This window comes from Elephas maximus, chromosome 6 (assembly GCF_024166365.1).
Source record: "Elephas maximus indicus isolate mEleMax1 chromosome 6, mEleMax1 primary haplotype, whole genome shotgun sequence".
Classification (NCBI taxonomy): Eukaryota; Metazoa; Chordata; class Mammalia; order Proboscidea; family Elephantidae; genus Elephas; species Elephas maximus.
The window spans coordinates 109,752,871-109,767,120 of record NC_064824.1 but is presented as its reverse complement, the minus strand read 5'-3'; the positions used below and the strand labels follow the sequence as shown (position 1 = coordinate 109,767,120).

At 37.5% G+C, this 14,250-nt stretch overlaps 1 protein-coding gene across 3 annotated transcripts in view; it reads left to right on the top strand.

Moving 5' to 3' along the window:
* ERBB4 (erb-b2 receptor tyrosine kinase 4) overlaps positions 1–13,959 on the top strand; it is a 1,265,080-nt gene extending 1,251,121 nt beyond the window's left edge. For 2 of the 3 annotated variants that reach the window (XM_049888934.1, XM_049888940.1), the window contains 3 exons: positions 282–329; positions 1,116–1,413; positions 6,065–13,959. In XM_049888934.1, coding sequence (XP_049744891.1) covers positions 282–329; positions 1,116–1,413; positions 6,065–6,510 — 792 coding nt within the window. In that variant the 3' untranslated portion in view covers positions 6,511–13,959. The remainder of the gene's footprint in view (positions 1–281; positions 330–1,115; positions 1,414–6,064) is intronic. The other variant, XM_049888936.1, reaches the window with a different exon arrangement.
* The last annotated feature ends 291 nt before the right edge of the window (positions 13,960–14,250 follow it).

The window sequence follows — 14,250 nt, the reverse complement described above, 5'->3', positions numbered from 1 at the left end:
GCCGGCTTATTTTTTCTAATTCATTGAACAGTTTTACTTTTTCTATGTCATTTTCCTTTGCAGGGATTGCATCAAAATTTTTAATTTTCCTAAAACATATAAAGTCTCTTGTAGTCAGAGTGCATAAAATTTTACTGTTTTAGCAAACTTCACTGTTGTGCATGTTTTCCCCTTTGCTTCATACAACTCATGTGGCTTTTCTTTTCTTTCTTTCTTTTTCTTTTTGGTTCATTCATGTGACCTCTTATTATATCCATCATTCCATTTTTCTTTCCTATTAGAGTGAAATTGGACACAGCCCTCCTCCTGCCTACACCCCTATGTCAGGAGTAAGTATTTCACAATCAACATTCATCTTTAGTAGTTTTGGTCTTCGCTTTCGTGTTTCCTGTCTCTCATCTCCCCATAATTTCCTCATTTTGCCTTTGCCAACAGTGAGTTAAGAATTTGTTTTACATTGTGTAGCTGCCTTTGTAGATGTGTTTTATCTCCGTAGATAATCCATAATTGAGATAGCGTGCTTCAACAGTAGCTTTCAATTTTTATCTAACCAAGCTCCTAAATTATGCTCCTGGCTGTGGAGTTATCTTTAGTTCCATGATTATATGTCCTGTGGTGGAAAAAATCTCAGTGATGATTCTCTAGGTAGGTACTAGAGATTCAAAATCATACTAACCACAGAATAGAAGTCAATAAGGAAATATCAACATTCAAAGTGTGTCACGCCACTTCTGTTCTTAATGCCAACTCGCCACAACTAATGACACTGCCATTTGTCATGAAAATTCACTTCAAATTTTATGTCACAAATAGGCAATTGTTGAAAAAGGACATGAATACTTTTCATTAGCCCATATTTTAGCTTGTTAGTAAAATGAAATTTTATATATATATATATATATCTCCAAATTATATTCCTGTGATTTGCCCTTCAGGAAAAATTAGGTGTTTCTAGTCTATATCTCAATTCATTAGACACTGAAAGAAAACAACCAATAAAAATTATGACTTTTCTCTGAAAGACAAGCTTTAACATTTCTTGGATTATTAATATTTATCTTTTAAATTTGTTCCTAACAACAACTTCTCTCCAAATGTGTTTCCACTATTTACAGAACCAGTTCGTATACCGAGATGGGGGCTTGGCTCCAGAACAAGGCATGTCTGTGCCATACAGAGCCACGACCAGCACGATCCCAGAAGCTCCAGTGACTCAGGGTGCTACAGCCGAGATTTTCGATGACTCTTGCTGTAATGGTACTCTGCGTAAGCCAGTGGCACCCCATGTCCAAGAGGACAGCAGCACCCAGAGGTACAGTGCTGACCCTACGGTGTTTGCCCCAGAACGGAGCCCACGAGGAGAGCTGGATGAAGAAGGCTACATGACTCCTATGCGAGACAAACCCAAACAAGGTACAATCAGATTAAGAACTGATTGCCATGCAACATTGACTTTCATCAAAATTAGCCAAGTGTAAAAGGAAATGGCCAAACAGTTGGACCTCGTAATGTCTATGACACAGAAAAGGCCAAAAACCAAACCCTTTGCCACTGAGGTAATTCCGACTCATAGCAACCCTATAGGACAGAGTAAACTGTCCCATGGAGTTTCTAAGGAGTGCCTGGTGGATTGGTTCTACTGATCTTTTTGGTTAGCAGCCGTAGCACTTAACCACTACACCACCAGGGCTATTCAAAGAAAGTATCATTCCCAAATCAGCAGCATTCTCATCATCTAGGGGCCTCTTAAAAATCAGAGTCTCAGACCCGACCTGAATCAGAATCTTAATTTTAATAAGACTCCGAGGTGATTTATATGTAGTTTGAGAAGGCTGATCTAGACATATTTTTACTGTAATATTTGAATGAGGTAGCATATCAGAAGATCTCAGGATCATTGCCTTATTGGACTTATTGTGGAGATTATAAAACCTGGCTTTGTTTGCAAAAGTGTCCAAGACTTTTGATGGTACCAACAATGATTTGATTGATCCATTAAAATGGTGTCATTTACATGACCTAGTTTGTTCTGGAAAATTATGATTTCTTGTATGACACATTTCAAGAGTTAAAATTCTGACCTCTGAATGTATGTATATACGTCTATGTATAACATCAAGTCTTGAAAATATTAACGGTTTGTGGTTCTACAAAGTACAGCAGTGATTCATCGTAGAAGTGTTAAACACTCAATGTTTTAATTTTGAAAGAAAATCTCGTTCCTTCTATGTTAACAGCATCATAAAACAAAGAAGGTTGATGTTTAAGTGTTATTAAAGAATGGTCATGTCTCTCAGAGTCTTTGGTGTCAATAGTAAACTATATTTGAAGACATTTTAAAAGGGCCATTATGTCATTTTATGTTCGGTTATATTTGCTTTTATAAAATGTAATTTAGGGACCACTATATAGTTTATAGTGGTTAAGAGTTCAGGTTGCTAATCAAAAGGCTGGCAGTTCTAATACACCAGCCGCTCCTTGGAAACCCTGTGAGGCAGTTCTACTTTGTCCTGTAGGTCGTTATGAGTCAGAACCCACTTGATGGCAATGGGGTTTGTTTTGTTTTTAGAATTACATATACAAGTAACCTATTAAGATATATCTGTCTAGATGTATGTAAGCTGGGAGCCCAGTTGCACAATGGTTAAGCACTTGGCTGCTAATGGAAAGGTCAGTAGTTCGAACCCACCAATGGCTCTATGGGAGAAAAGATCTAGCAATCTGCTCCTGTAAAGATTATAGCCTAGAAATCCCATGGGGCAGTTCTGCTCTGTGCTATAAGGTTGCTGGGAGTCAGAATTGACTTGACAGCACACAATGGCAGAGGTATGTAAAAGTTTAAACGTAATGAAGAGTTGGGTGTTTACAGTATCTCAGTAGTGGCACAAATGTAGGTTTTGAGAAGGTTTGGCAGACCCTCTGAATGTAGAATCCTCTCTGGAAATATTGTCTGCTCAACCAAAAAGTAGTTTATTTCTTCATCTCTAACTGAGTGTCTGTACGAGTTGGCATCACATCAGTAGGTAAGTACATTGCATTGAGAAAGCGTAAGATAAGCCCTCTAAGAGAAAGGCAAGTTAGTCTAAATAGACTCTCTATAGAGCACCTCCAGATTTTATCTCTGAATATTAAGAGACTCAAGTTTCTGTTGAAGATTGTTTTACTCTAGCCTAGTCCTCAAACAGTGTAGAACTTTAGTATAGACATCCTATACTTTTAATTAATAACTTTCTTAACTATTCTGAATCTGGAATTCTGCACTGATTCTGGACCTGGCCCCTTGGACCATGGCAAGTCTGAGCATCTGTGATGATTCTTCAACTATTTTAGAGTACATGTAGTAGAACCGCCTTCAGTCACAACTCTTCTTTAAAAAGCTAGGTGACCAGGTTGTCATACATGTTAGATAGAAGGAAGCACTTAATGGCTGACCAAAAGAAAACTCTGAACTTCTCTCCAGCTTTTATCATATACAGAGTGATTAAAAATTTTAATGAATAAAACGTTTAGAGATGTTTTAAATGTTTTTGTTTTTGTTCTTATTTTAAGAGATACTAAAATCTTAGCCAATCTTAAAAAGTAAAACAAGCAAACAAAAAAATGTTTAGGCTAAGGGCGGTCAATATTTTGTCAGGAATCTGGGAAGAAATATCAAACGCTGGCTGCTTGTAAGTTCTTTCATAAATTTATCCTAAATGACAATAGATTTGAGATCCTTAAAATTAAAAAAATGCTAGTGAATGAAGAGTTCACCTTACTCTTATAGGGAAAATGATGAAACAGTAGAACAAGATTACCCAACAGGAGTTAAAAGACCTAAATTCTAGTATAACTCTAAGTGTATCCTGTATACATCATGTAGTCTCAGCTTTCTGTCTCTAAAGCTGAAAAAATAAGGCCTTCACTTCCCTTTTCACAGCATTGTTGGGCGGATGAAATGAGAGTCCCTTGAAAATTGCTTAAATGTAATTCATGTGTATGATAAGAAGTATTCATTACTGTCTTTTAAATTAGATACAACACTAAAAACTATATCCAGTTTAAAAAAAAAAAAATGCCTATACCCAGGGAAAAATAACCTTGGCTGTTTCACAATGGTGGAACCTTAACAAAAAATTACGTCCTCGCTATGCTTCAACTCCAAAGTAGGAATAGCTTAAGCCTCATTTTTGTGTCTATGGTAAAATACCAAAAACCAAAACCAAACCCAGTGCCATCGAGTCGATTCTAACTTATAGCTATCCTATAGGGCAGGGTAGAACTGCCCCATAGGGTTTCCAAGGAGTACCTGGTGGATTCAAACTGCTGACCCTTTGCTTAGCAGCCATAGCACTTAACCACTATGCCACCAGGGTTTCAACTATGGTAAATTAGAGGACAAAAAGGTCATGCAGAATATTATAGAAAAGAAATAGGTTAACACTGAGGATAAAAGCATTAACTAGCAGCAGCATTTTTTTAATTCTAGGCCAATACTAAATTTATTAGGTTGAACTATATGAAATAGCCACTATTTGACTGGTTTCACCCTGTTGTTGTCGTGTGCCATCAAGTCCATTTCAATTCATAGGGACCCTATAGGATAGAGTAGAACTGCCCCATAGGATTTCCTAGGCTGCAATCTTTATGGGAGCACATAGCCGGTCTTTCCTCTCTCAGAGCAGCTGGGGCATTTTAACCACCAATCTTTTGGTTAACAGCTGAGCACTTAACCATTGTACCACCAGGACTCCCAGTTTCAAACTAATAGTTTGCTATTTTATAATTATTTTAGCCATTGGAAATTATTGTTGTTAGGTGCCATCATGTTGATTTTTGACTCACAAAAATCCAACCCACCGCCATCGAGTCAATTCCGACTCATAGCGACCCTATAGGACAGAGTAGAACTGCCCCATAGAGTTTCCGAGGAGAGCCTGGCAGATTCGAACTGCTGACGTTTTGGTTAGCAGCCGTAGCACTTAACCACTATGCCACCAGGGTTTCCTTTTGACTCATAGTGACCCCATAAGGCAGAGTAGAACTGCCCCATAGGGTTTTCTAGGCTGTAATCTTTATTGGAGCAGATCACCAGATCTTTTCCCCCACAGAGTGGATTGGAACTGCCAAACTTACGGTAAGCAGTTGATTCCTTAACTATTGCACCACCGGAGCTCCTTCTATTGGAAATAAATGAATATAATTACACTTAATTTTAAAGCATATGTACTGTCAAGCAAGGAGCACTGGTGGCACAGTGGTTAAGTGTATGGCTGCTAATTGAAAGGTCTACGGTTCGAAACCACTAGCTGCTCTGAGGGAGAAAGATGTGACAGCCTGTTTCTGTACCTAATACAGCCTGGGAAACCCTATGGGGCAGTTCTACTTAGTCCTACAGGGTTGCTATGAGATGGATCGACTTGGCGACAACAGATTTTGGTTGGGTATTGCCAAGCAAGTCAACTAGAGACCTCTTAGGTATCAGGTTTATTTTATTAGCTGAGTTGTTTTCATCAGGTGTTTCCTATCCTGTGTGGAGAAGCTTTTTGAAGAGCATCTAGTATCAGATCCTTTTTACCTTATAGATCTTCACAATAAACCACATAGACTTAAAAGCACTAGACCTTCATCCACTTATCTTGGCATGGAGTTAAGTTATAACGTTTGATTTTCTACTATCTTTTATAAAACTTCTAATTTTTCTATATTTAAAGGCTATTTAACCCTGATAGTCATATTTTTTTTTAGTCATATTTTCCAACATAAATTACTGACTTTTAGAAAAGAGAAACATTTAAGCAACTAGTTCTGTATGTATGAGAGAGAAATGCAATTTAAAGAAAGAGAAAATAATCTAGAAGATAGGAACTGATCCTGGTCCTTCCTGTTGGCGCCTTGTTTTGTCACTATCATTTTGTTCCACGTACTCCTTTTCATATGACGGTAACAATCTACAAAATTGCTTTTGTGAGAATTGTTGAAAACAAATCTATGACTTTGATTGTTCTGGAGGAAAAAAAAAAACGATTGCTGACTAGCGTTTTCCAGAGAGTAACTGTTAAACGTTATTTTTGTATTCCTTCAGAATACTTGAACCCTGTGGAGGAGAATCCTTTTGTTTCTCGGAGGAAAAATGGTGACCTTCAAGCTTTGGATAATCCTGAATACCACAGTGCTTCCAGTGGTCCACCCAAGGCGGAGGATGAGTACGTGAACGAGCCACTGTACCTCAACACCTTTGCCAACGCCCTGGGGAATGCCGAATATCTGAAGAACAACATACTGTCGGTGCCAGAGAAGGCCAAGAAAGCTTTCGACAACCCTGACTATTGGAACCACAGCCTGCCACCTCGGAGCACCCTTCAGCACCCAGACTACCTGCAGGAGTACAGCACAAAATATTTTTATAAACAGAATGGACGAATCCGGCCTATTGTGGCAGAGAATCCTGAATACCTCTCTGAGTTCTCTCTGAAGCCAGGCACTGTGCTGCCTCCCCCACCCTACAGACACCGAAACACTGTGGTGTAAGCCCAGCAGTGGTTTTAATTAAGGAGGAGAGACATGCCACTCCAATTTCCCTACCCCCTGCCTTTCTCTTGTGGTCTTCCTTCTACTTCCAAGGCCAGTAGTTTTGACACTTCCCAATGGAAGGTATAAAGATGCAATGGTTGTTATGTGCTTATCTAACTTGAACTTTAGAAGGAAAGACTGGAAGAGAAAGACAAGAGGAACCACACTGCTTCTTCATTCACTGCATGGGTTTGTCAGGAGGATGCTACAGCTATGGAAGGACCAGCAAATTTAAGGCAACACTATCTGCTGTCAAGGAGCCCCGGTTGTGTAGTGGTTAAAAGCTCAGCTGCTAACCAAAAGGTTGGCATCTTGAATCCACCAGCCGCTCCTTGGAAACCCTATGGGGCAGTTCTACTCTATCCTATAGGGTCACTATGAGTCAGAATCGACTTGACAGCAATGGTTGTTTTTTTTTAACCTGCTGTCCAACTAGTTTTCTTTCTTTTCTTTTTTTTAAGGCCATGGTTTCTGCTCCTATCCACAAGAACTAATGTTACATATTCAGCATCCCTGGAAATCATTATAAAGTTTCCGTTAGAACAAAAAGATAACCTTTTCTGTCATATAAGGTAGCAACTGACATTAAGAATCCAATTTCCTTCTCCAACAGTTTCTACCCTGGCAAGTAAGAATGGCCAACCCACCTTTCATATTTTTTGACTCTCCATCAAAGGAATTACTAAGTTTGGGAGAATTTTTTTTTCTGCTTTGGCCTGTCCATTTATATTAGTTTCTCCCATATTTTTGCCTTTAATTTCTAGTCACAAAGGTTTTAATATCAAAGCTTCTTATATGTTGGTATAATTTGACAGATTTAAATTAAAAACACTGTAATATGATGAAAAAGCCAATATTATAAACATGCAGTCTTTAAAATTAGAAGGGGAGGCCAAGATATTAGTCAAATGCAACATCAAATCTAGCTTTCATCCTTTACACTATTGAATATGTACCCCACCCCAATTGTTTTCACTCTTCATCATTTTTTCCTCTTTTATAAATGATCATATTTGATAGGCAGTTCGTAATCTTAAGAGTTGAAGGGAAGCTAAGAGACAGCTCTGTGTGGTTCATGAAAACTACTGACACTTTCAGGTGGTCCAGTGGGGAATCCATTGAGCCAGAAGGAACACACTGGATTGGGTATGTCTACCTGGCAGATACTCAGAAATGTAGTTTGCACTTTTAGACTATAATTTTATTTGTTCTCTTTCTGAACTCCCTTTTGGATTTTGAATGAAGCAATATGGAAACTACCAGCAAATTAACTAATTTAAGTACATTTTCAAAAAGAGCTATAATAAAGAAAGACTGCGAAATGCCAAACCAAGCAAATTAGGACTTTCGAACAGTATCCAGGGATTGTGAGGAAAGGGCCAGCGCATTATCTACATGTGATATCACATTTGCTACTCAAGGAAAGTTGTCCAGTTTGTATATTCCACATGAAGCATGCAAGTAAGAATTGGATTGGATTCCACGGGATTTGTGGTATGAGGACTCTGTTTCTATTAAGAAGATAACCCTTTGCACATAAATTGGTACAATAAAAAGAGAAATACAAATATTCACAGCTCATAGATAGATCCTTGGGTCTAAATTTGTAAATAAACATGAAGAAACCTCTCATGCAATTATTTTAAAATTCAACATACTAATCTTTTGATGCTTTGTATAATTCACTTTTTTCAAATATACCATCCTGGTTCGAGACCAACTTTATTATGTATCATTATAAAATAATACCTACAGAGATAAAATTAAGTGATGGGCACCAATGGCAGGGATGAGTCTGCAGAAAAAGGGAGCCTCATGTCAGTAATCAGGAAAATTAGGTATAAGTCTCTCTTTTCTAGGTAATTCTGCCCCACGTTGTTTGGATTTTTAAAAAATATTTCTAATGTTAAAGTATTGGGATCAAATTAGAGTCTATAGCCTAAAAGAAAACAAATAGATTAAAAATATCCATTGATCAAGCAGAGAGAATTTAAAGGAAAAAAAAAATCAAGGAATAAAAGCTAAGCTTCTGCCTATTTTAAAAAAGTAAATCCATTCATTCATCTCCCTTGTTTATTCAACTAATATTTATTTAGAGTCTACTCAAAGGATTGCATAATCTCGGGAACTCCCAGACAAATACAGTATCATCCCTGACTTCCAAATTTTACAGTCTAGGAGATTTATTTGGAATGGTATTTGAATTCCTCCATGAGTTCCTGGAATCAGATTGCAGGGAGTATTTTGTGAGTAGCTCTCATAAAATCAGTTCTTTGGCAAGAGATCTCCTGTGAACTCATTTGGGACATGAATTAAACATTCTTCAAGTTACTGGAGTTGACAGAGTAGTTTCAATGTTTTTATCCAAACACAAACTAGTCTAGAATATTGCAACACTGGCTAACTGGCCTATGTGGCATCTAACTTCACCATTAAATCAAAAGGAGATGATGGTCTTCAATCAAGAACCTTGGAAGGGTTAGGAGAGGTCTCTTCCTAAGCCATGAGTCAAGCCTAACAACTCAGAGCTCTCCCTAGGGGCAGATTACCCAATAGGCAAGCTAAACACGGTGCTTACCTTGCTTACCAGATCGTCTGTAGTGAACACTTTCACATTTTTTCACCACATCGAAGATTTTCTGCTTCTAGGTATGCCTGGCATCTGTCTCTCTCCTAACCCCACAGCACCTTCCTACAGAATCAAAGACTCTTTTCAAATGTATAATCCCTGACAGTGGCAGATGACCCAGTAAGCAAGTGAGCACAGATTTATTGTGCTTACTTACTAATCTGTAGTGAGCAATTCACATGAGTAAATTCACACGGGCAGTTACACATCTTTGATGTACTAAAATTGTTCCATCTTGGGGAACCCACTTTTTTGGCCTGGAAAAGCTGTATAGTTAACTGATTGTTGGAGAAGTAGTTCTCAGATGGTTGAGAAGAGATACCCTCAAACCAGGTTAGACCCAAAACCAGAAAGCATCATGTATCGCAAAGAGGTGTTTGGACTACTGAACATTTCTTGCGTCCCCAGATAATTTTGACGGCACAGGTTAGAACGACAGTTTCTTTTCCAGTAACAGTCTTGAAAATAGCAGGAAAAGCTATGCTAAACTCAAACTATATCAAAAAATATACAAAATAAAAACAAGAAATTCTTTCTTAGCAGATGAGGAAGAATGATTGAGCTTCTGAAACTTGAGAGAAGAAACAGTGTCCTTCTGAGTGTTTTAGTGTGTGTAGTAATACCTTCTAAAGGAAAGACATGGCATGAAGTATGTGCACATTTCCAATGCTGAGGAGAAATGCACAAAGGGACCCTGATGTTCGGCTGCTAGATGAAATTCGAGGGGCTATCAACCTGCTTCTTGAAGTGTCAAAAGTGAAAAGAAAAAAAAAAAATTTAAGCCAGACAGGGAAAGATGTAAATACAAGTTTTTCTAGAGCTATCTAACCTTTATTTTGAAACTTGAATTATTCATCCATTTGTAATTGTTGATTATTTAACTAGTATATGTAGTTCATAAGGCAATAGGGAAGGTGATCATGAAAGCATGTTCATAACTGGGCAGAACCATGATAATGCTGTAAGAAGTAGATCTAGTTAAGTTATCAGACGTTAAGTGATTTTAATATTGTTAAGTAAATCGAAATAGAATGCTAACAACAAAATATAATGTAACAAAATAAAATGCAGGGTATAAAAAAGTAGGATGGGTTTTTGCATAGTCAAAAAAAATAAGTTTGCCATTTAAAGTTGTTCTCTGTTAGGTTTAGCTTTAAAAAGGCATGCAATGAGCTGGTTCCACTTTTGAAAACTTGATTTTAAGTATTTCAATTAATTTTTTTTTCTCATTCTCTTTTCCTTTATAATCTTTAAAATGCATTAATGTAAAGAGATTTTTTTTTTAATTTGTTTGTAAACACCACTTTGTAGAGTTTAACAGTCTGTTATGTTACCTATGACTTCAAGTAAGAGGTCTTCAAAGTAGAGCACAGGAAATGTCAATGTTGTATTATGCAGAGACAAACAAATGAGTGGTGCCATTTAGTAAGCAAACAAAATACATTTAATTTGTGACATCTCATTTCTTTTTCCATGATCCTCTTCCACCTCCTAAAACAAAAACAGGGAATTGGTAAACAACATTCTGATAAATAAATGCTAAACCAAGCACTTCAAACTGCTGTGTTCCTATTATCTTGGACTCCGCTTAATAGACTGATGAGTTGTAATGGGGCAAATGAGATATCCGAGTGTACACACTTCTAGTTATTAAAAAGCCAGACTCATTAACTTCTGTTTCTGCTATGGTCAGGGAATCCTGCTGTCCCTCTCTTTGTGTATGTGAACTTCGGTGTGGATCACTTTGAAGGGCAGCCTTGTACATACCCATGCAGATACAAAAATGTAAACTGGTGTCTCCTGGCTAGCATTGGCTGAAGAATCAATGATGTTAGACGTATGTGGATCAGGCTTGATTTTAAACGGTCAGGATCAGTGAAGACCTTAATATTACTGATATTACACTGGGGCCAGCTTTTTTAATTCTGGGTAGAATTATTACAATTTTTCTGATCTCAGAGCTGCTTTCGCAAGCCTAGGTCTCTCCACAGTTACAAACATGAAGCCTGTTGTATATGTTGTGTCACGCCAGGAACCCTTGGGATTTTATGGGTAAGTGTCTTTTAACACCAGCTGCTTTCTTCTTTTCATTAAAAGGAAAGTCACTCTAATACTGTAGAAATTTCAGACACTCTGCTCAAGTCACACTGATTTCGTAGAGGTGCCAAAATGTAGGACATGTCACTTTCTCAGACCCCTGCCTCACCTCATCTCGGCCAGGTGATATTTTGGGCAGAAGAAAATGTTTCTCTAGTCACGAGCTCAAAAGGCTCTAAGCCCCAATTTTATGGGGGTATTCACATGCTTCCCTTGCAAAACACTCCTTGAGTGTCGGCTTTGCCAGTAAATGATTATCTTGTTAGGAATCAGAAAAGTTCATTTCTCTCTGAACCTTAGAGAAAAATAACACCCTTCTCCCTTTTCTTATTGGTACAACTATCCCTGTTCTCTTCATATTTCTGCCACCTGAGTTCAAGGTGGCCCTCTGGAAGCTGTACCTCTCCTTAAGCCATAGTGGATCTCTGAGGTTTCATATCCTACTTTGTGAAATAACCTTTCTCCTCAAATGTCTGAGTTTTCCATAAAATGACTTAGCAATGTGGACATTGCCTAAATTATTTCTCAAATAAATAACTGCACAGAGAATTCTTCATGATATTTAAGTTATGTTTTTCCGTAAAGATAGATTCTCTTACTAAGTTCTTCTCTGTAGGGACTTGAGATGAGCCAACCCTGCAGTGAATCTTGAACCTCACATTTGTGCACATAACCCTTGGTAGGCCTTAGATTTAATCTTTCCATGAAGACTATACCTACAACAGAGAAGTTAGTATTGCCAGAAAATTACCTTACTTTTTTCATCTTGTTTTGTTTCTAATATCAAATATTTTACAGCTTCTGTAATTTTATTTTATTTTTTCCCAAAATGAAGAGTCTTATAAAGGCGAAGGCTGTTCAGCCTTGAGAACCATCAGTGATTCCTTTTTTGGATCACTCATCCATCTAACAAATATGAAATAAACGTAGTTTTGCTGTAATGAAAATCCATGTCGTTTAATAGGATGTCAATCTTTCTCCACTCTTGCTCTTTTAAGGACATTTTTCTTTTAATGCTCTCATGAGTTTTTCTCATGTCATGAAAAGTGGTTGTATTTGTACAGATATACAAATATAGGAAAACAAAGTTTCATACCTGTAGGCAATAGTTTAACTTGTCCAAACCACTTTGCCTTTACTGCTATTTTTATCCATAATGTGTAGATGTGTCCCCCAGGCCTGTAGTCCTTTTGAAGGAAAACAAATCATACCTCCTATACACTGACATATACTTGGTTTTCGAGCATCATTTCCAGATTTTTTCAGTTAATGAAGGGATTGTACCTTTTCCCTTACTGTGAGAACCATTTTCCTGTATATTTCTGGATCTCTCAGGGGCTGGGAGGGGGGAATGAGGGGACTACAACCATAGCACTCCAAGAACCCTTTGGGAATCACTACAGTAATTACCCACAAAAGTTATTTTCTAAATGTAGATATGTAAGCTGTTCTTTTAAAGTAAGGTACTTTGAAACATGTAGCATAAACTGGTACTGCTATTAAATGGGTCGATTATTAAACTGAGCAGCTGTGTGAGGGCAGCTAACTTTGAATGCACATCTCACTGGCTGGTGTGTCTACATCTCATGTTGCAAGCACTAGAGGCTTATATTGCTGCCTGTTGAAACTGCATTTTCACATCGTTCGTCTCTTTCTTGAGCTCCATTATAACAAGAGCAAATGAAAATGAGATCAACCTGCAAGACAGTACAAACGCACACACAGACAGTCAGTCATATTAAACGTTCTCTCAAATACTCATCTCATACACATAGGAAAGTAGTTTACGAAGACCAGTTCAGATGTTATAGGGAGACACTCTGCTGAAAAGGCAGAGGCTTAAGGTATTATATACATATGGATTCATTTCCTCATGTTCTCAACTGGTAAACAGAAACAAGCCCTGGCTCTTGTGAAGTATCTTCAAAGGACAGGGGTGCAAAACTCTCTTGCTGGTAAGCCATCAATGTTTCATTTAAATTCCAGTGTTCAAAGTTAGCTGCCTTTTTGAAATAAAAATACTACTGTATGTTTGAAAATGTGAATAGTATTTTTATAGCTTGTTAAAGACATGGCTAGTTGCATTTGTAAATAAGGATACTGTTGTTTTGATTTTCTTTTGTGGACATCTTTATTTGGAAGATAATTGTCTTTAGGGTTGATTTGTATATAAGTAATTGGCTCGTGATTGTTTCTTTTTGCTTGGGAGTTACCATTTTGACATTACTTGTGATTCTGTGTTCGGCACTACTGTGACGTGTTCAACCTCTGCACTCGCTTACACAATAGGATATGCCAATTGTGTGTGGTGTAATGTTATTTTAGTTTTTTTTTTTCTATTTTATCTATGAAGGATCATGCACTTAACACATACTAACTTTTTTAATGTTACATATATTTTTAGTATAATTCCCCTTATTCTTCTTTTCTTGTCCTCCTACCCTTCCCCTCACTCTCCTCTCCTTCCCCCAATTTCTGTTGTTATTTGAGAATGAGGGAGAAACAGTATTTTAAATCTGTGTAATTCTTTTTCAGTTAGTTCTCAAGGATCCTCTTTTGGCTCCTGGGACAGAATTGTACTTGTATAAGGCAATTGTAGAATGCGACCTGCTTTGTCTCATTCCGTACTGATCACCCCAGCTGAACAATTTGAAAACTGTTCTGCCTTTTTGTTACATGAATCTGTCAGAAATATATTTTTAATTTAATATAAATGAAATTCAATAAAATATGAAACAAATGTTCGCCTGTGTCTGAAATTTGTCATGAGAAAAAACAGTTGGGGAAGAGGAAAATTTGTTCTAAAATTATTAATCTGAAGATAGGCTTATTTTTGTCCATATTCGTGAATCTCATTAATTATTCCTCAAGCTCAAGGGAACCCTTTGGTTGTTTGGAATGTGATATATTCCCTTTGTCTATTTCCATCTATCACTCATGTCTGAGATGGGCAGATTTGCTCATCTGTGCAG